General features: G+C 43.1%; 1 protein-coding gene across 2 annotated transcripts; it reads left to right on the top strand.

The window, feature by feature from the left end:
• The first annotated feature begins 2,711 nt into the window (after window positions 1–2,711).
• Window positions 2,712–21,899, top strand: NUP50 (nucleoporin 50). Of its 2 annotated transcripts, XM_031463420.2 has the most exons (8): window positions 2,715–3,056; window positions 6,772–6,850; window positions 8,839–8,922; window positions 11,954–12,140; window positions 13,150–13,815; window positions 15,746–15,827; window positions 17,292–17,410; window positions 18,386–21,899. In XM_031463420.2, the coding sequence occupies exons 2-8, from the start codon at window positions 6,782–6,784 to the stop codon at window positions 18,586–18,588; spliced, it is 1,410 nt and encodes a 469-aa protein (XP_031319280.1). In that variant the 5' UTR covers window positions 2,715–3,056; window positions 6,772–6,781; the 3' UTR covers window positions 18,589–21,899. The 2 variants fall into 2 exon arrangements, with proteins under 2 accessions (XP_031319281.1, XP_031319280.1); XM_031463421.2 differs by lacking the exon at window positions 8,839–8,922 and having other exon boundaries at window positions 2,712–3,056.
• Window positions 21,900–22,426: the final 527 nt, after the last annotated feature.

Genomic DNA, 22,426 nt, shown 5'->3' with positions numbered 1-22,426 from the left:
GAGGTTGCAGGCAAACTGCCTCCATTCTGAGTTACAGCTTGTTTAAAGCTGTCATTTTAGTAAGCACTGAAATCCACCATGTAACGTGCAAGTCAGCTAAAGTGCTACTATGCTATTATATGCATAAATCTTTTTTATTTGCATTAGAAAGACATCAATTGCCTCATACTACAATATGTAATTAAGAAGTCAATGTACTATTTTACTTAGCTTAACAAGATAAATATTGTATTACTGCAAAAATAAAGGCTGTGATTTTAACTAGCCATATTTCAATGTTGACTATAAGAAAGTCTACCACTACTTAAGCTGCTTTTTATGCTAAGGACCTAGATATTACACAGAAAGATGACTAGTAATTATACTTTCACATTAAAAACAAAAATTACCATTCAATTTCTAAAGCACCAGAAAATTTGGAATGAATGAACCAAACTTGAAGATTCACAAACTACTAGTTAGAAGGGAACTCAGCAACGTCTGGGATAATGTTTCTTTCAATGAAGAAAAAGGAGGGTTCATTCATTTGGTAACTAGGTGAGTGCGTATTATGTGCTAAGGATGGTTAGGCAAGAGGTTAAGGCTGGGGGTTGGGAGGGAGAACAAGGAGAAATGTGGCTAGAAAGGTTTAAGTGTAAGGATTTAGAATAGTCACTGTGATGTGTGGGAAAGCTGACCTGGGGCAGTGGTTAGAGATGAGATAAGGGGCCATTTGTAGCTGGGTTCCAAACATCTTGGGAGTTACCAACAGGAGGCATTCAATGATTGTTCCTTCAACATGTAAAAGGGGACACTGGGCTGGAAGTGAGACCCGGGCTCTGCCAGAGCTCTGTCACTAACCAGTCGTATGGCTTTGCCAAATCATGTACCATCCTGAAAGTTCTGCATTATAAGCTCTCTTTTTGTTGATAAAAACAAAAATTCCTAAGAGTATGCCTCTAAAGATCTTTGTGATACACCGTTAGTCAACATTCTCTATTTATACATACAGTTCACATTATTCCATCCAATTTACAAGGATGGTATGAAAGATACACAATACAGTTCCCTGGCTGGGTATTTCTTTTCACATACATCCTGAGAAAAACAACAAACACCTGGCAACATCTGTTGTGAATTTCTTATCCTAGGGGAAGTAAACATATTGGCAAGGAATAGGAGCCATCTTTTTTTTAAGTCCTTGTAACGTGTAATCTAGTTATCTAGACAAGCAGTCTTTAATACATGAATCCATAGATATGTTTTTGGGGGGGGGTTCAAAAACACCCTGAAATTATACGCAAACTGATTTTCTACCTGAATGTATGTAAACTTTCTTCGCGTTTTCAATATCCATAAACCTCTCCCTGCCAAAAAAAAAAAGTTAAGAACTGTGGGGCCAACTGCTGTTCTTTAAAGTCCTGGGCTCTCAGACATCTTCAAAAGATAAAATAGTCTCTACTGGGTGTGTTCATCTTAACAGACTAATAGCCCTTGATTATGCCTAATTTCACAATCGCTCAGGCTGACTTCAGCCTACCTCAAACCCCAGTCCTTGGCGGACCCTAAACTATTTACCTCACCTACAACGAGTCAGAGGCTTGTGCACAAGTCGATCAGGCACCTTGCCACCCTCCCAGGGTGAACCCAGGGGGCTCACAAAGGCTCCTGTCAGTGTGGCCCACTGTTGTCTATGGCACCATACCCTAACAAACTCCTTTTCCATTTTCATTCTTTCTTTGGTGAATTCTTTTACCACGCTTGACACTGGCCCGCCTCCTCCCTCTATCCCAAGAACCGCTGCTCTAAGAATGTTTCTTTTCTGAAGCAACTTTCCTAATCAGTATTAATTAATTAGAAATAATGGGTCTAATTCCCAGCGTCCTATTAACCGCTGGGCAAGGAGGTAAAACTGAACTGCTTTGTATAGTTTAACGTGTCACCGCACTGCTTGAAATACCACACCGTGGTATCTGGAATGCTATCCTGCAGTACTCAAATAAGAGCACAAGGACACAAAGCCTGACACTGGACACGCTAGTCCCACGGTTTAAAAACGAGTTTGCAGACTTCATCGTCGCTGGTCCCTACAGGTGTGCAATTTGGGGCAGGTTACTTCGCCTCTAGGGCGCCCAGCGCGGGGAACAAATACAAGCCGGCCGTGGCCTGGCGGACGGGTGCGTTTTCCTCATCCACGACCGAGGCGTCGTCCCGGCCGGCTCCCAATCCCAGGCCTTCCGGGCCCTCCGCAGCAGGGACGTCGCGGGCCCTCGGGCAGGGCCACCTGAGGGAGCGCTCGCGGACGGAGGACTGCGCCGAGCTCCCGACGTGGCGCCGCCCGCTTTCACTCACATCTCCCGGAGTCACGGCCTGTCTCTTCTCAGCCCTCCAGCACCCTACACGGGACACCACGAATCGCGGCCACGCTCACTGACGGGCCCCGCGCTCTCTCCCAGCCGCCTAACAAATCGAGGCTGCGCCCACCTACAGCGGCGACCCGCACACGAAGGCCTCCAACCCTTACGGCGGCCGACACGTGACCAACGCGCGCAAACTCCGGCCGCAGACGCCGGCTTCCCTTAGAGGCAGGCAAGTGGGGTGCGCGCATGCTCACGCGCATGCGTGAGACGGAAGCGCTCCTCCGGCGACAGTTTCAAAGCCGCTGGACGCATGCGCCGCGTGACGCCCGGCTGTCGGCTGTAGGAGGTGCTGTAAACCGAGGCTCCGGCGCGCTTGCGTAGTAGCTGGACGCGGGCGTTTCTTTCCTCCCTTTTTTTCGAATTGGTTTTGAGGGGTAGATTCGAGTTACAAAATGGCGGCCTGGGGCGTGTTGGGTGCTGTTCTCCCAGCGGTCTCCGGCTGAGCGGACGGCTCTCCCTTCCGTAACCGAACACAAAGAGACGAGCCCCCCCCCGAGGGACATGGTGTTTGAGGCTCAGGGCTTGCTGACCACCACATCCTTTGAGGTTCTCAGCGCACCGGAAGCGACCGGGCGCCGCTTCAGACCCGAGCGCCGCTGCGCACCCCGGCTTCGCCGCGCCCTCAACCCAGCGAGGGCCGCCGCGGCCGCCCGGGAGGTAAGAGGCGGGCGGGGGCCGAGCGCGGACCCGGGCTGCGGGGCCCGGGGCTGGGGCGGAGGAAGTCGGGCTCGGGGTGCGGGGCCCGGGCCTGGAAGGGAGGAGCCAGGGTGCGGGGCCCCGGCTGCGGAGGGGGCGCTGAGGGGAGCCGGGGAGGGTGGGGCGGGGTGTCAGCGGAGACGCAGTCGGGGGTGTTTGTGAAGCCGGGCTCTGGGCCGACCTGTCGGGGCTGCGGTGTCCAGCTTGGGTAAGGCTCGCCCGGGCGCGTGGCCCCTGCGGCTTCGGGAGAGGCCGGAGGCCGGAGCGAGCAGGGGCCGTCCTGGCGTGGCCTTCTCGGTTCATTTCCTAGCGGTTCCTCTCGGTACTCGTCTCTCTCTTCTCGCTCCCTCCTCTGCCTCCTTGGTCTGGCTTCACTTTCTTACTGCACTCGCAGGCCGTTGATCACCCCTTTACCCGTTTTCGATTGAGAAGCAGTTTTGAGGTTTCGTTTTCCCCTAGCGCTTCAGTCTCTGGGGTCCGCCCCCGCGTTCCCCTTTTCCTCCGGGCATCACGCCGTCAAGTATGGTCAAATCCGTTTTAGTCTTCGGGTTAACTGATGTGGAGTGAAGTTCAGCCCCAAGGGTGGGGCAGCACCAGGTGGCAGAGACCGTATAACTATACACCTGGCACAAATAAAGTTTTTTCCAATTACCAAAAGTTTCAATTTCCTATCAAAGTATGCTTCATACCTAGTAACCATTTCATAACTTGGTGCCTTTTAAATCACATGCCCAAATGTTAAAAACCCAAATGCTAATAATAGTAGTACATAGGAGTCAGGCCTTGTTAAAGTACATTACAGGGACTTTTTTCCCCTTTTCTGGCATAAAAAGAAAATTTATTATCTGAGGTTTCATGCATTGAAATAAAATATGGATTCGGTAAAGTATTTTTTTTAAAACCTGACTCATGATTAAAGTTAATTCTCTTCTTCCACACTGCAACTTTTAAGTTTGGGAGGAAAAGTGGTACTTTATAAAGGCTTTGCTTCTAACAAAACATTTCTTTAATAGTTGCTGAGCCCTTCCTCTGTTCCAGACACTGTTGTAAACCAAGTTTTTTGTTTATCTCATTTAATTTTCACATCTCCCTGTTATACAGATGAAGAAACTGAGGTACAAAAATTAAATAATTTGCCCAAGGTCTCCAGCAACAAAATGGCAAAACTGGGTGCTAGATCGTGTTGTATTTTCTCAAATATGTATTGCCCTACATCACTGATTCTCCAACAGCTAGAACATCTACTGTGCAGTTGAGAGGTTTGGGGCATTTGGGGTACGTCAGTGAGTAAACCAAGATAACCTGCCCTCTGGTTGGGTCATTGATAGGGTAAGTGATAGACCGTGGAAGCCGCTACGTTAATTTAGGTTGTTTATGCCAGTTATCTCTTCAGTTGGGGGTATGAGTGAGATGTTAAAATTTCACTTATTATCGTTTTTGTACTTTCAGCTCCACTCCTTTTTGCCAGTTAATCTTAAGAACTTATTAATAGCAAAAAATGACTGGTTTCGACTTCTGCCCTCTGGTGGAGATGTTAGTTAATGAATAGGAAAATGGCCAAAAAGAATCCACGGAGAGCTGGCTTTTAAACGGTTCAAGTTTAGGAAGGATTTATGTGTAAGAGTACCTTGTGTTTTGGGTAACAAAGATTAATAGCAAAACTTGACTAAGTGTTATTATTGGGAGATTATTAAAAGCTGAGAAGCCTCTATGTAATTACCCTACAGGGAGTCAGATTTTGGAGGACTTTGGAATGCCAGCATTTGAATTTTATTTTGTAGTTACTAAAGTGCAGTAAGTATAAGTTGTATCTTAATGACCATGAGGTTCTAGAAACTTACTCTGGTGGGTTGTGGAGTTAAGGGCAAGTGAGAGTGGGGAAAGGCTATAGTAAGGAATCTAGGCTGTTTTTCAGGAGGCCTTGGTAGTGTCCCAAACTAATCAGTGGGCTCCTGGGCAAGGTAAGTAGCAGAAGAAATGGAGTTTCTTGGTCCATCTAGCTGGTGAGTTAGGGAAGAATCCAGCACAGCACTCAAAATAGAGCTCTCTGTTGATTGTTTTTGTTTTTAATAGCAAATGGTATGATCTTAGGATCAGAAAATAAATAACAGATTTCAAGGAACGGATACAAGCAGCCACTTAGAATAGGTGTGTGTATCCATTGCGGAGATAATACCATCAGTCCCCTCCCCAAAGCACCGTGGTTTTTGAGGAGTTAAGCTGATGGCTTACTTTTGAAGAGTTATAAATTCTAGGATTGTTAACACATCCATATTAATCATATTTTGAACTTACAAATGATGTCCCAGTTTAGCAGTATGCAATTTGGGTAATTAAATATTCCGTCTTGGGAAATGTATTTCTATTAACTGTCTGTAGTCTAAAGAAGAATACATGTATCTTCCTCAATTTATGTGGGGTTACGTCACAATAAACCCACAATAAGTGGAAAATATTGTAAGTCAAAAATGCATTTAATACACCTAACCTACCGAACATCATAGATCAGCCTACCTTGAATATGTCCAGAACACTTACATTAGCCTATAGTTGGGCAGAATCATCTGACACAAAGCCTGATTTTCAGTAGTGTGGAGTATGTCGTGTAATTTATTGAATACTATACTGAAGGTGAAAAACAGAGTGGTTACATGGGTACAGAACGGTTGTAAGTGTATCGATCGTGATGGCCTGGCTGCTGACTGGGAGCTGCGGCTTCCTGCTGCTGCCCAGCATCACAAGAGAATGGCTTACCGCGTATCACTAGCCTGAGAAAGGATCAAAATCTGAAGTCAGGTTTATACTTAAATGTGTATCGTTTACACCATCGGAAAATTGAAAACTTTGAAGGCAAATCATCTCAAATCAGGGACCACCTGAACTCATATTGGAGGTATTTCCAGTGCCTTATTCAAATTCTTGACTAAGGTTGACTTTACTGGATCATTCTTCAGGGAATTTTAAATATTAAAAATGTCTTGCCTGTAGCAAGACTATGTAAGTATCATTTGCATAGAATAAGTTAAGTATTTGTTGATTTAAAAAAAAGATTTTTTAATTGCAGTATAGTCAGTTTACAATGTTGTGTCAATTTCTGGTGTACAGCATAGTAGTTCAGTCATACATGTATTCGTTTTCATATTTTTTTCCATTATAGGTTACTACAAGATACTGAACATAGTTCCCTGTACAATACAGTATAAACTTGTTTGTCTATTTTATATGTAGTAGTTAGTACCTGCAAATCTTGAACTCCCAATTTAGCCCTTCCTACCCCCTTCCCCCTCTGGTAACCATAAGTTTGTTTTCTATGTCTGTGAGTCTGTTTTCTGTTTTGTAAATAAGTTCATTTGTCTTGCATTTGTTTATTATTATACAGTACTTTAGATTTCTGATTTTTAAAAATCAGTTTTTTTTTTTTTTTTCAAATGGCATTGGCTTAGTGTTGTTCAGAAAAGGTGCAAGTGTTCCTCAGGAAACCTCCCTCCCTCCTCATGTAATCCTTTATTGGATTTGTGACACTGGGAACCTGCAAATTCTAATTAACACAGTGCTCACTGGTGTCAGGAATGTGTTTATCTCGTTTTGTGCTAAAATAAATTTTAAAAATTCTTCGTAAGAGTTGTATCTTGGTCTAGGAAAGTAAACTTATTACTTCTTACTTTTTCACTTTTAGGTTTGGGAAAATGGCCAAAAGAATTGCCGAGAAGGAATTGACAGATAGGAATTGGGATCAAGAAGATGAAGCAGAAGAGGTAAAAAATAATTTCCTTAAGACTGATTTGCTGCTGCTTCCAAATTTAAGTTCATTTTGAAATTCCTTATGAAGACTGGTAAAATTAAGTCCTTTTAAAGAACATTCTGATCTGAAAATAGTATGTTTTCTTATGGTCTGTACTTGGTCTTGAAATTCATTACATTTGGGTGTGCTTTTTCATTGGTGCCTATTCCCTAAATATTTTGCTCCTTGGTAGAAGCACCTTCCTCCTGAATTTCATGTATTTGTAGCATTCTAAGCCCATGGTTCTAGTCCAGACTGAAGGATGAGTAAATGATCTAGTTGTAAACTTAGCACAGTGCCAGTGCTCAAACTTGGAGAGGGATACAGCACCACCACCCTCTCGGTTTGCGAAGCTCAAAAAGAGTTTTAGATTTTAGAACAGAGAGGTTGTCTCCTTTAATACTTCGTGAGGTTCTGTTTTATTTCATATTCTTACAGATCTGAAACAACACACACACACACACACACACACTCACACTCACACTCTCACTCACTCACTCACTCACTCACTCTTCCCCCCTCCACATTGCGTTAATAGGAATAGAATTTAGATTGGCCTAGTTTCTTTCCTAACAAAATAAAAATGGTCTTCCCTGAGGAAATCTTTTTAATTTTTCTCTTACAAAGACTAGAACACAGCTGCATTTCTAAAGTGCCTCATCAGCAGTTTGATACTCCCAGGCCAGTTCACTAAGGAATCTGTAACCAAGTTAGCCTTTCAAGTTAACAGAAGTGGGCTGAGTTAAAAATATACATCTGTATTTTTTAAAGAGTCTGCAGAAGCGTTTCCAAGCTTACTCTTAGACTGCTATTTTTCTTCTTTCTGAATCTATTTTCTAGTACTACTGTTTTTTCCTTTACAAATATTTGTACTAATATGTTTAAAGAAATCATAATTGTAAGTATGGGCTTTTGAAAGACAGAGCTGTTAACAATTCTGACTTGCTACTTCTGTTTGTTTTTAATGGAGGTACTGGGGATTGAACCCAGGACCTCATGCGTGCTAAGCTTGTGCTCTACCACTAAGCTATACCCTCCCCCGCCACTCCCTGACTTGGTACTTTTTAACCAAGTCTCTAGTAACTACGTTTTTTTCCAGGTTTTAGGCACAGTTACATTCTGAGCCTAGTAAGATTTGGACTACCATATGATTTATTTTGACATTAAAATATTTCAGGAATGAAAAAACTTGCATTTGGGTAGATTCTGATGGAATGAATGTGGAAAGACATTACATTTAATTTGGGTCAAGTGTAGCCAGATGGTCCTTTCTGTTGGTGTAGAGACATCTTTAACATTATCGGAAATAGGTATAGATGAGAACTTTTTACAGAAAATATTTTATGCTTGTCCTCCAGGGTAAAAGGATTGAAATAAAGTCAAAGATTTTCAGCAACTTTCTAATTGTGGACTTGGTACTTTGAGTACACTGTGGAAGAGCAGAAGTTTTCTAACAGGGTCACTTAGAGCCCAGGTCCCTCGGTGGTCTTCTGGATAACGGACAAATGGGCAAGGCTCTTCTTTAAAATAATGTGTATCTTATGAGTATATAATTTATTTTTGAAAACCATAATAATAAGTTACTGGATTTGGGCATCTGGGTAATGTCTTTGAATATATTTAAAATGTTTGAAGAATGGGTCATAGTTTTGTACCAAAGTTGTGATGGTCTCAGTCTTCTTAGAACTTTGATACATGTACTCTTCTCTCTGAATTGTGATTCAAAGCCTGGATTTGTAGTTTCTGTAAGATTTCTGATTCACCTGACTAGCGTTGAAATTCACAAGATAGACAATAGATGTAAACTGGTTTAAAATGCCCTCTCCATAATGTGTTACCAGTAGTAATAGTACTTTAAAACCGGAAGATACTAGATCAGTTTGTCTGGTCTAGCTTTTTTTGTTCGGCATTTTATCTTTTTTGGCCTGATCTCATTGCTACTTAATTTGTATACTCCTGCAGGTGGGAACATTCTCAGTGGCCAGTGAGGAAGTCTTGAAGAATAGAGCCATAAAGAAAGCAAAACGTAGAAATGTTGGATTTGAAGTGAGTGTTTTCTTATAGTTTCTGGTATTAAACACTAATTTGACTTCAGAGTTGCAGAGTATTTTCACCTCTGGGAGCAATCAGATCTATAAATGCTTACACCTAGTCCATTTGTAAAAATCCTTGATTTAGACCATGGGAGATAGGGAAAAAAATGTGGTATCTGTACCTTAAAGGGAACTTACCCAGTTGTGCAAACAAGATGTAGATGTAGACACATTTGAGTTGAGTGACAGTATGAAGAGGAAAAATGAATATAGCAATACAAAAGCAAGGGAAGTGTGTGTCAGATAGGAGTAAGAAAGGAAAATGTAAGGAATCCTCAGTCTTACCTGCTCCCTGGGATCGAGGTGTGGGTAGGGCCATATCGTTAAAAATAATAGAAGCATTTCCCATTGTCGGTTTTCCTTCTGGTCTAGTATAGTCTATTAAAGTGTTTCATTCCTAGGTTCAAAAGGATAAGAGATGAGTTATAACTCATGAGCTGAAATCAGGTGGTCAGTGTTCAGCAACCATTCCATGTTTAACAACTCTTCCCCAGTACAGTTCTCATCCCTCAGATACATTCCAGACACGTGAGCGCTGTCTTGGTAACTGGACATCTGTCGTCAGGCAGGAGAAGCCGGGTGCTGTCAGGCAGTTCCAACATCCTGGGTGGCATCTTCAGAAGAACCCACTCAACTGCACGTTCTGTGGTGGCTCTGTTAAATTTTTCTTTATTCTAAGTTCTTTCTGGTCTAATTTCATTCTTAGGACGGGTGACTAGTTGGATGTAGCTGTTGAGCCAAGCCCATTTCATGAAGAGATACAGTGGAGAGGGACAAGTTAATTAGGGGGGGAGTGATTGGTTTAGTGTTAGGAATGTATTTCAAGGGTTCTTAAGGAGACCACTAGGTATGCTGGTTGGCCATTCAGAGTAGGAATTGAGCTGAGAGGTGGGTGCGGCCCTGAGAAGTTTCCCGTCTAGCACGTCGAAGCCATGGAGGTGGATGGGAAGAGGCCTGAGAGTGGGGCTCGCGATGAACGAGAAGCCAAGGGGAGACGGGCTCAAGGAGGGACGGTCCAGCTGTTGGACGAGTGACAGTGGGGAGATAGAAACAGTGCAGACCACAGTCCAAACGTGGCCAAAGGGGAGGGGGAGAGGGAGAGTCCTGTGGCTACTGATGGAAATGAAATGTGCATGGATAGTTGAAATCCATATAAAATTTTAGCTCTAACTTTTAGCATCGTTTCCCTCAGAACTTGTATATTAGGGAAATTCAGTGTTTCATCCATTTAAATACTGAAATGTGGCTTTTCCCATATAGTGGATTTGTTTATTTGTTCATTCAAAGATCTGCTAGGCACTGGAGACATTTGTGGCTAAAAGCAGACCAAATTCTCCCTGCCTCGTGGAATTTACATCCTAATGGTGGAAGAGACACATAAACATATAGCATTTGTTTTTCTCCACGAACGCCATGGAGGAAAATAAAACAAGGGAGGAGGGTTGGAGGACACAGGGGTGTTTCAGTGCCCACAGACCCCAACTGGATAGCTTCTCATTCAACTTTTACTCTCATTTCTCTGAATGTCTCTCAGTCCTTTTTTTAAAAAACAAGTGGTTCTTGAATTTTTGTGATGATTTCTGGAGCCAATATAATGCGAGCAATTTCCAAAATAGGTATAGATACCATGTGGCTTTTTTAAATTGTACAAAATGAACGGCTCTGGAGAGTCACTTGCGGCTTTACAGTCTGTCCATGAATTATTGTTACAAAATGATAACTGTCAGTTTGGTTATATTTTGGATTTTGAATCATCAAAAATCAAACTTAAAGCATCAGAACCTAAGCTGTATTTATTACATGCATTGGGATTCATGCAAGTTAAGATTTTGCGTTCTTGCCTAGTTTTGTTGCCATGTGTCTACCAGTGGTCGGGCAACCATTCTGTAGACATGATTGAAACTTGTATGTTTTTTGAAAGCTACAATAATACGAGGCTAAAAAAAAAAATAATAATAATACGAGGCTAACTGGCCCATTTAGAAAATGAAGAGGTTCTAGCTTAAGTAATTTTTGTGAGATCATTATTATAATTTATTTATGTGAGATCTTAAGGCCTATGCACCCTCTTGGATGTTCTGAGCACGTATCCTATGATGTATTTTTGAGAATATTTCCTAGAGCCTCCCTTGGACCTTTGGTCTAAGAAGCAGATCCACCCTGCTGTGGTGTAACCAATACTTTGAAAAAAAGATCTTATGGAAACTGTAGTGACTTCAATAAGGCACTGTAAACTGAGGAACTTCTCTCCTCAATTTCCCAAGGCCAGAGAGCAGCTTTAGAATTTCATAAGGAATGCCAGACATTTCCAGAGCGTCTTGGTTAGAGATGGGAGGAAGCTAGCAACAGCAGGACAAGCCTATAGGAAGGCCTTGCTAAAGAAAGCAGCAAGAAAACCTCGAGAATAAAATGTTGCCTCTCGATTTCTCAACTAAGGGAAAGTCTAGAATTGGGACTCAGTTCCACTTCTCAAGTTTCTGTATGCTGAAAGCAGGTTGAAAGCCATGAAAATTCTTAGGGAAATTATAAGTAGTGGATAAATACTTTCAGTTAACTTAACTTGATGTTTCTACAATTTCCTTAGGCCAATGGTCTTCGAGTAGTATGTGAAGTCTTTCATTTGGGGTTTAGTTGTATCGAGAATGGGCGTTTAATTATAGTTTTGTGGCTAAGTGGTGAGTCCATGAATTAATTTTTTTAGTTTTTTTTAACCTTTTAGATCCTAAGTATGTTTTTAAAAATTATTTCATTATAAATTACAACTGTCTGTCCTGTTTCAGGAAGGCAGCTTGGGATCACAAAGCTGTCTTCATTAATAAAATCCACCTCATGGCCTATTTCTGCTTTGCTGGGAGTTTCCTTTAATGCTGCTTGCATAAGGATTCTAGGTGTGATGTAGCCAAGACAATACTTGTTATCCACTTGTTTATTTGGTGATAAAAAGTAGAGTTAACTAATATATGCTCTTTTTTTTTTTATTTCAGTCTGATAGTGGAGGGGCCTTTAAAGGTTTTAAAGGTTTGGTCGTACCGTCTGGAGGAGGGGGGTTTTCTGGATTTGGTAATGGTGCAGGAGGGAAGCCTTTGGAAGGACTGTCAAATGGAAACGGCATAACTAGTGCCACTCCCTTCTCCAGTGCAAGGGCAGCGACTGAGACCAAGGCCACCTGTGGTAAGTAGGTTCTTCTCCGCCCACCACATCTGTGTAAAGATTTTCTATGAAAAAGAACTTTGCAAAGATGTTTTTCTTGTACTTGGCCTGGGTCCTGGGCGATATGAGCAAAACAGGGTAATAATGAAAGGGATAGAGATTAGGGAGCTTTTGGCTATTTACAGAGTAAGTGAGTAGAGCACAGGCCAAAAAGCGACCTGGGTTTTATTCTCAGCTCTGCAAGTTAGCAGCTCTGTAACCTTGGTAAAGTTCCTTAACCTCTGAACCTCCAAATCTTCAACTGTGAAGTGAGTGTGACCCTCAGAATTGGCCTAAGGGTCAAAGGAGAAGAGCTCTTAAGGGGCCCTCTGTAAAGGGCTTCCTTCACACCCCCTCATTCACTATGCGTCACCAAGCCCTCCCCCGTGCCACACGCCTGCTGAGGATCTAGGAGCCAGTCTAGATTTACTTTGCCTGGGACATGTTGGCCTGATGCCGTTTTGAGGGAGTTGGTCTTGAACTCTTGGGATTAGAATGGGTTAAAATCTCTGGTTCTTGGAAATTATCCTGATTGGTTGGATTACTTAGCTAGTTGTTCTAAGAGTATATGCTGTTTCATTTAAATTAGACGGACTGTTTAGTGCCATTAAGATAAGCACTTTCTGTTAAAATTTTAACTGCAGTAATATATATTCACCCCTGCAACCTTGGGAATCAAGTTTTATACTGACATAGTATTTTGACAATTTGGGGTGAAATGGGCATCTTTTTGAAGGAAAAGATTATTTTTAAATTATAGAGATTTAATGTAAGCATATAATAGACTCTCACTTCTAATACAAAGTTTGATTTGATATTTAATATGAGTTTTGTAATAACGAATTCCTGGATACTGTGTGTGCGCATCCTTCTTGAACTGTCACAAAAGTGGGTCACAGTGAAAGAAAATGTGAAGACGGGGGGGGGGGGTGGGAATCTAGGTGACTTAGTCCAGCTTCTGAATAAGTTCTTAAAACTGTGTTTCCTGTAGGGTCTGTTGCTGTAAATGGCCCTACCTCCTTGGTCGATAAAAAGATTTCAGATCCCAAAACACATGGCGACCGTCAGCAGCCCTCATCCTCCGGCCTTACCTCCAGCCCACCCCACCATGGGAATGCCTACCACAAGCAGTTGGCTGCCTTAAACTGCTCTGTTCGGGACTGGATCGTGAAGCATGTGAACACAAACCCCCTGTGCGATCTGACGCCCATCTTTAAAGACTACGAGAAGTACTTAGCAGGGATCGAGCAGCAGCACGGGGCAGGCGGCGGCAGCGGTTCTGAGAGTGAAACCAGCAAGATGTCAGCTGAAACAGAGCCTCCTTCCCTGTTTGGTTCAGCAAAACTGCAGCAAGAGTCAACTTTTTTGTTTCATGGCAACAAAACTGAGGATACGTCTGAAAAGAAGTTGGAGGCGGTGTCTGAAAAGAATAAGGACCCATTCCCGGGAGCAACAAGCACCTCATTTAACTTCGGCAAGAAAATCGATAGTTCTGTTTTGGGCTCCTTAAACTCTGGCCCCTTGACTGGATTTTCATTTTCTTCTGGAAACTCCAGTTTATTTGGCAAAGATACAACCCAAAGTAAACCAGTTTCTTCACCATTTTCCACTAAAACACTGGAGAGCCAAGGAGAACGTGGCAACAGTGAATGCAAAGGTAAACGGAAAGTCAGCCCCCGGCGTCAGCTTTAGGTTGTGTGTGTTCTGTGTGTAGTGGGAAGAGTGTAGGCTGGTGAGTGAGGCGGGTCTGACTCACGTCGTGGCGCCACCGTTTCCCAGCCACGGGTGTGATCCTGGACAGAGCTGACTAGCTTCTTTGAGTCTGTTTCCTTATTTGTAAAAATGGAGTAAGACCTGTTTGTAGACTTGTTCTGTGGATTAAGAATATAAAGATAATAATATAAAAATACCTGGCACAGTGACTTTGAAAAGTTTCAAACATACGGCTTTCCATTAAAAAAAATTAAGTGAATTAACATTTAAAAAATTAACTTAAGTATTTAATTTACAATATATTTTTAAATTGAAATATAGTTGTACAATATCATGTTACAGGTATACAATATAGTGATTCACAATGTTTAACGGTTATACTCCATTTATAGTTATTATAAAATATTGGCTATATTCCCCATGTTATACAATACATCCTTACAGCTTGTGAATTAACATTTTTTGAAAATTGTATTTTATTGAAAAAATTCATCATGGAGGTCCTCTGAATTGTTTGTATTTTGGGAGATTTGATTATAAGTACAATCACATAGCAAAACAGTACTGTAAGTAAAAAAGGTAGACTTTTCATAGCCATGGGGAACAAGTTGATAGTGTTTTCCCAAGATGTGTCTGGGTTACAGCCGCCTTTCTAGAAGCTTCCTGTGGTGTGTGTTGGTACCCTAGGCCAGGCCTTAGTCCCAGCCCCTCCACTCTGTTCACTCCCTGAAAAAGAGGGGTTTGCCGTAATCCCTCTTCATCACATGGTGGCTGTGAACAAATAATGTCTGTGAAGATACAAGCAGTTGAAAGTACATCTCAGGCATTAACACAGTGATCCTTTAGAGGGAAGACTGCAGTTGCCAATATACCCCTGAATATTACGTTTTTCTTCCAGGAGCTAAACTTCCATTCCATTGTCTTGCCCTTCCTACCGCTATATCCTCAGGCAGTGGCCTTCCAGGGCAAAGGATGGAATAAAGGTCTCCCCTTTTACTTCTTGGCCCTGAACAAGACCGATGGAGAGTCTGTCCTGGGTCTAGGACAGTCACAGGGGCACTGCGGCTTGTAGAAGGGATGTGGAATTTGAATCGAGTCTCCATCTCAGCAGGATGCTTAGTGCTTATCTGAGGTTATCACGTTCTATGCACAGACTTGGAGAGCTTGTTCAAATAACTGGGGCCTGGGGCACAGGGTGCACAGTCGAGGGCCCAACTCAACAGTTCCTCCTTAAAACTGAAATCTTGTGACCTGAATTTTTTGAGCATCAGGATGGCTTTTCTTCGAGTCACTGTTCAGTGAATTTTTTGCAGTTACTTCTTTTTAAAGGGGTCAGTGTTTGTTTCTAACAGTGACTTGGGAGAGCCCTGTGGTGGGGGCACTAGAGTGAACAAAAGTGCTGCTTGGCCCAACCCAGCAGGGCCCCATGGTACTGGGGTGTCCGCGGTGCAGCTGTCCAGACAAAGTTTAAGTCACTTATACTTGGCTTCAGGCCGATTTCTCTAACAACTTTCCCTAGAAGCCTTTTATTTCCTTCATCTTCTTTGGCCGTTGCTCATGTTGATTACTCCTTGGCTGGTGCAGGTGCGGTCAGCGGAGTGTTTGGGGGTGAAAGTGTTAGAGACCTGTCTGAGGTTTGCATTTTCCAGTGGGTGATCTGAGTATATATGAGCGTTGACTTTTTCTGTGTATGTGCACTGAGTATAAACAGGGGCACTTTTTCATTCCAAGGCTTTCTACAAAACTCCAGTGCATGCCCCCCCCCCCCCACAGATAGACTGTGCTTTCAGTTTCTGTATCAGCTTGCATGGAATTTATCACATTTTCAAGCTCTTAATTTGAACCTTCCTGAACAAGTGCTGTTTTTGTGAAAGGTGGAGATGAAGATGAGAACGACGAGCCGCCCAAAGTGGTAGTCACTGAAGTGAAAGAAGAGGATGCTTTTTACTCCAAAAAGTAAGTCACCGTCTCGGGAGTCCACTTGACAGACGTGGAAGGAGGCTGTGGCCGGCGTGTGCGGGTGGCGTCCCTGCAGAACTCATTGCACATTCCACCCTGGGGTCAGGCTGTGCTGCTCTTTGAACTGGAACAGGGAAGAATTCTTGGCCTATTTATTTAAAAACAATCCAATTCCAGAAATTTTCTGCTGGGCATATCCTACTCTTACCTGTTAATTTAGTTCTTTTCTGCTTTTAAAATGCTTTAAAGACAGTCTTTTCTCTGGTCCTGCTCCGTCTCACTCATCCTCCTCTCCCCTCTCCTCCTCCCTTCTCTCCCCTCCTCCCCCACAGAGACGGTCACTGCTTTCAGGTTCAGTTTTCCTTCTGCTCTTAAATTAGGCGGCATCTCGGATTCCTTCCTGGAGACACGGTTGGCTTTCGTGGATTTTCTCACAGCTAGAAAGTCCTGTGTAGTAACCATCCCTCCCCCGAGTGATGAGAGTAGTTGGTTTTTTTGTTTTTTGTTTGTTTAGTGAGCTACTTTCAGAAGACAGCTGAAGGGAAGTTTTGAATTAACCTCTCAGTGAAATGTAGTTAGTGGTTTTTAACAAAGATATTTACTTGAAAAACATTAGTGCCATTTTAGAAGCTTCCCTGGATATGTTTTTCTAATACAGAAATTTCAGACTTAATAAGGCAGCTGTTTTCATAGTTTAAGTCTCTGTACCCTGTGGGATTCCCAAGTGTTGTTTATTTGTGAGAGCTTTTAAGAGACCAACAATTCCTTTTACCTGTTTTAAAATTCAGTTACACAGGTGACATGAAGGAGTGACCCTGAGTTAAGATCTTTTTCTAGTAAATCAAAGATGCAGGCAGTGGTTTTGATTTGTCTATTAAAAACCTAAGGCGATATGTGATGTGTGAGGTTGGGAGGTGTTTGATTGCATTATCATTAGTTAGGCCTTGCTTGAGGATGTTTTCCAGACTTATTTCAGCATCTTGGGACATCAGAAATTGGAGGGGTCCTGAAGAGAATTCAGAAATAAGAAACAGGAAAAGTGGAGAGAGGCGGGGGCGGGGGGCGGACAGCAGAGTGTCTGTCCTGTGTTTGCTCCTATTCTTTAAGGACCGAGTCAGCTCTCAGGCTCAGGGCTGAAGGAGCACATCAGGAGGTGTGGGGTGCTTGGCCGTGACTTTGACTGACTTTTGAGAAAAGATAGTTTCAGAAAGCATTGTTAGAGACTTGTCTGAGGCCCAGTGTGTAATAATGCAGAGAAACGTGGCGGGTCTTCGACCACCTCACCAGGTGCTCTACCTGGCTCGTGCCCAGACCTGACCTGCGTCGACAGAGGGCTCTTCTAGGCTTCCTCTGTTGCCGCGTCGTAGCGGACGTCCGCCACATGTGAACGGGGCTGTTAGAAAGGTGCGCCTCCTGGTTCGTCGCTGAGTGTCTGATCCTACCTGTTGTTCTTCTCCATAGGTGTAAGCTGTTTTACAAGAAAGACAATGAATTTAAAGAGAAGGGTGTAGGCACCCTGCATTTAAAGCCTACAGCAAATCAGAAGACACAGCTTTTAGTGCGGGCAGACACCAACTTAGGTGGGTACCTTGTTTTCAAGTGGCACAAAATAACCTTGGTCCATGGTGTGTGTGAAAGCCCTTGGCCTTGCTGATTTTACTCAAGATTTTCAGTTGTTGGGGTTTTTTTGGAACGGAATAGAGATTGTTCAGGTCAGATTCATCCTATATTTACTGATTATTTATAGAGTTAGTTGAGTACTGGGGTAACTGTGAGAAAACCTAGATGTGCTATAAGTTATTGCCTAGAAGTAACCCAAATGGTTGTCATTTCCTTTGTATTAGAAATGTGACTAAGAAGCTGTAGGGAAACTGGATGGTTCAATAAACCCTCAAGGGGCATTAAGCATGTAAAGGAATTCTTTTTATGTAGCAAATGATCACTAACTCATTGCTGTCCACCCTTTACGCCTCCCTCCAGGTTCGCCCTTCAAGCAGTCCTGAAAGGCGGGGGTAGTGCCGGGGGTGGGGGTCTAGAAGTGGGGTTGGTAGTGGCAGGTTTCACCAGCCTGTGTCACAGAAAGAAACTTATGTGATGCTCTTTTCTTTCCTGTGGGCTTGACTAATTTGTGATACTGTCACAGTAGTATCATTCTTTCCCCGCGAGCCGCGCTGGCCTCTGTGACAGAGACATTTTTCTGCTGACCTTCCTTTCTTTGTTCCAGTGACATAGTGAGGACTGCACGTGGGGCCAGCATGTTTTTCCTTCAGTGCAGGAGAGCACAGGGTGTTTGCAAGGGCTGCTGGCGGCGTTGCAGGAGACAGGCGGGGGAGGGTAGAAGGCAGCTCGTCAGGCAGGCTAATCCAGGTCTTGCCGGAGGCCGCACGCTCCGCTCGGGGGCGCCATGCTGGCGTCTGTCAGAACCATACCTGTTTTTATGACTTTCCTGTGGCTCCTAATTTTAGATCCAATGAGTATAAGTTGCTTCAGTATTTAATGGGTAACCTATTAAAGCTGTAGTATTGATGTATTTTTTTTCTTTTGTTGAAATGCAGGCAACATTTTGCTCAATGTCCTGATTCCACCCAACATGCCGTGTACCCGCACAGGGAAGAACAATGTGCTCATAGTCTGTGTTCCAAATCCACCCGTTGATGAGAAGAATGCCGCCGTCCCGGTTGCCATGTTAATTCGGGTAAAAACAAGTGAAGATGCAGATGAGTTGCACAACATTTTACTGGGGAAAAAGGATGCCTGAACACACTCCGACTGAGGAGTTGTTGCCAAGTCACTGCTTCCCCCACCGCCCCTTAAACTTACTCAGTTTTCTTCTCTTCTTTGACTTTCTAGAACTTAGAGATAACTTAAAACTTCTGTGAGGAAGATTAATATGGCCAATAAAACCTTTAATGTTAAGTGTCAAGAAACTGTATTCTCCCTTCTTAAGAACTGTCTGATGTGTAAAACATATTTGAAAGAAAACTTTTGGAAGATTTTTAAGGTTCATTTATTAAACTAACCACAAGTGATTTCTTCATGGACTGAAATCAGGGTATTGATTAGATTTTCCCAAAGGCTTTTCCGATCCAGGGGTTTGGTGCCTGTGCCATCGCCGATGAGGCTTGTCACCGAGGTGTGTCCGGAAGGCAACGCGCCGTCTTTCTGTGGGGCCTTGCCCGGCTGCATGAGGACGGCGCTCCACGGGAACTGGGCCGCCGTGCTCTGGCCGACGTTTCTCCTTTGCTTTATCTTACCGTGTTTTACAGCTGAATGTTCGCCTTCAGCGTAGGAATCCTCAGCTTTTTCTGTGCAGACACTGACCTTTAACCTCCTGGGCTGCTTTACTGTGATTCTGGAACTGCTTTTTCATTTTAAAAGGAAATGAGTAGCTTGATCTTTGGTTTCATAAGTGAATTCATGAGGTGCTCTTACTTCTGTATCCCCCTAGAGACAGACGGTGTGGGGGGGTTGCCAGGAATGAGGTTTAAAAAGCACAAATTTGTCGCTTACAGTTTGTAGGTCATGGACAGTAAACCCTTTTTTAAAAGAGTTAAACCATACAACAAAAGGAGGAGAATGTGCCCTTAGTTATTTATGCCATGCTAAACCCTGTGGATCTAAAAACCTACTTAGTAAAGTCATAGGAGCTTTTATTACACATGAGCCATGTGAACTAACCAGGAAACTCGCAATAAGGTAATGGAAGAGAAAATTGTGTGTGTAAGTGTTGCCTTTAACTTTTAGACAGCAGTGTATTCTACATTTGATACCTGAAATTGCCATTTACTTTTTAAGAATAAGGTCTTCTCTCTGTCCATTTGGAAGAGCGCTGTGGTTGTACACGAGTGCCTGGGCCACCTCCCCGCCGCCATTCGGTACCCAGCACTAGCGTTGATGACTCTGGGCACGTGAACTGGATGTAAATTTTAGTGTTCTAAATATACGCTTTCATTCCTCATGAATCATTTAAGGCTGGTACCAGATAATCTTGTTTAAAGGCTCAGGGTCTGTGCCTGAGGGCTCACGCCTGTGTATTCTGATCGTCAGTACATAATGTCTTTTGACTCAGAATAGTCAAAATAATTGTAGATAGTAGGTTACTTAAAAGAAAAAATACAATTTTTAGATGTAAAAGGGCAGGGAAACCATTTTATGATCGAATAATGTTACTCGTAAATACTTGAGGTTAGGTGGCTGGGCCAGCGTTTGTCACGAGTTGCTGCTGCTGCTCTGATTCCAGTGGGAGAATCTGGCCCACGGTGCGACTTTGGGGAGAGACACGCAGAGAGGTTTGCGTGTGCGTGGTGAGATGTGGTCAGAGCGGGCTGTGTTGTGAGGCCTAGGGAGGAGGTGGCAGCTGTTGTTGCTTTTACTTTTTAGAAATGAGAATGTGCCTGAGCTTTTATTGGAGATGATTCCTAGTGAACAAGTGGTTGATGCTGTTAATGTAGTAGTGGCCCTGCCCTGCTCACCTGAGGTTTATGCAGGCGTTGGAAGGATGAGGAAATGAGGGGAACAAACTTAGCCACTTGGCTTAGCCAGCCACCTGTGCTCCTGGCCCCGCCAGTCAGCAGGTGAGGCTCACAGGCGTCTTTAGGAACTCTGGGGTTAGCCTTTGCCTTGGCATGTAATGTGAATGTTCACCAAAAATGGCATGAATCGCTCATGCTTGGATTATTGGATGACCTCTTAAGACCGTCCCACCCCACCATAAAAAAGGTGTGTGCTTTTAATTAGTGAATATGTGTGGCTCCCTTTTTTCCTAACATTCCCAGCAAATTCTTGCTGCTAAGACTGTACTGTTAAATTGAAAATTACAGGGGAGAATGGTGTGTGTACCGTAAGTCAAAAGTATTTTCCTAACATGACTCTTACGCTTTAGGATCTTTTTGGTCTCCACTTTAATCATGTATTTGTATAAAAGAGCCCAAGTGTATATGGATTTCACTGAAAAAACCGAAATCCATTTGTGTTACTGGGGGAGGGGAGTCTGGCCCCTGGAGGGCCCCTTTTCACCCCCACTGTGTAACAGCTCACGTCTGCCCTGTGGGTTTAGTTAGGTTTATTTTTAACAAATTATTAGAAATTAGGCTTTAAAAGTGTTTAATGTTGACTGAAATTTTTATCTTTAGTTTGGGAATCTCAAGAGTTTCGTAAATGTGGCCTAAAGGTGTATATACCTAAAGGTCTAAGGCAGGCTGTGCTGTAGCCTGACAAATACCGAGTGTCCCAGTGGCCTTTTCTTACCTGATGTGTGTTCCTCTCCTTCTGAGCATTCCTGTCAAGCAAAAAACTGAGTGTTATGCTGTCTCCATTATTAGAATTACAGGCTGGAAATACGTGTCATTTTTAGATTGTTTTCCATGGAAAGACAGGTCTGACTCTTTTACGGACTGGTTTTCTTTAAAAGGATTGTTTTACAATTTCAGTTCTAAATCATATTTTTGATATGCTGCATGCCAAAAATATCTACCTATTCTAGGGTAGACAAAAAAACCTAATACTCTACTGCTAGAGTTCAAAACAAGTTTTCACTGAAAAAGCCTTTTTGGTTTAGTTTTAAAGGTATACAGTTTGCTTGTTTCTTAGCATTTGAGTTATTCCTATATTTTAGAACAATCCAAATGTAAGCGCAGTGCATTTGAAGACTTTCCAAATTTGCAAATTAAATGGCTTACTCCCAAACCCCTAGGATTCATCCTCACTCTGGAAGTGAGGATTTTAAGTAGAAACTGATTTGTCCTCTAGTACCAGTAGGTGACAGTGAGGAGGGGGCCCAGGAGAACTTTCTTCCAGGCACACCTGAGCACGAGGCCACTCGCTTGTCCGTGGCAATCATGATGCGGGCTGAGGACTCCCCGTCATGCAGACGCAGTGGTATTGGAGAGGTGAAACTTCTTCACAATCAAATGGATGAATTGTTTGCTGTTTTAAATAGGAAATTGTTTTCTAAAACGAAAATACTTGAATCGTCAGACAATGTAATCTCAGTTTGTATTGGTTTTTGAATGATCCCATTGAGGAAGTGTAACAATCCAGGAAATGTGAATAAATGGAAAGAAAACAGAATCACAGTGTTTGACACTTTTTATGTTCCTCTGTGCTGTGCGTGGCATTAGTACAAGTCAAGCCGGCTGGAGGGGAGGAAGCGGCAGCAGCAGGGCCCAGGGGCCTCCGGGCCAGCAGGAAAGAATGCTGGGCAGTGAGACCAGCCCCAGACCGTTCAAGAGTTTGTTGAGACCATGTTTTTACAGATTAAAATGGGAATAACAGGTCTCTCACTGGCTATTTTGCTCAAAGCTCGTTATGGTGGCCTCCAGGGTGGGTTTTCCAAAGAAACTGGAGTCCAGGCAGGTGAGGTGTCTTCCAGACAAGTAAATGGAGTTGGGATCTGTGTCCAGGAGAACTTTTTAAAACTAAGGATCAAAATGATCAAGAAAAAATATATTTTGAGTTCACATAACTTAAGTTTTTGGTGATTTGGAAAATGACTGTTGAGGCATTCGTTAACAGATTAAATTGTAGCATAATTGTGATAGTATTTTAGTGTCAGGCTCATATTTTTAAAATGTTCCTGAGTAATTCAGCACTTAGCT

The sequence above is a fragment of the Camelus dromedarius genome, chromosome 11, assembly GCF_036321535.1.
Source record: "Camelus dromedarius isolate mCamDro1 chromosome 11, mCamDro1.pat, whole genome shotgun sequence".
NCBI classification, from domain to species: domain Eukaryota; kingdom Metazoa; phylum Chordata; class Mammalia; order Artiodactyla; family Camelidae; genus Camelus; species Camelus dromedarius.
Note: the sequence above shows the minus strand (reverse complement) of the source record. Positions and strands in the feature narration are given on the sequence as shown.

Coding starts and splice junctions, on each gene's coding strand:
- NUP50 (XM_031463420.2), top strand. CDS start 6,782: ATGGCCAAAAGAATTGCCGAGAAGGAATTGACAGATAGGAATTGGGAT. Junction 6,851..8,838: donor AAGAAGATGAAGCAGAAGAG/GTAAAAAATAAT, acceptor ATACTCCTGCAG/GTGGGAACATTCTCAGTGGC. Junction 8,923..11,953: donor GTAGAAATGTTGGATTTGAA/GTGAGTGTTTTC, acceptor TTTTTATTTCAG/TCTGATAGTGGAGGGGCCTT.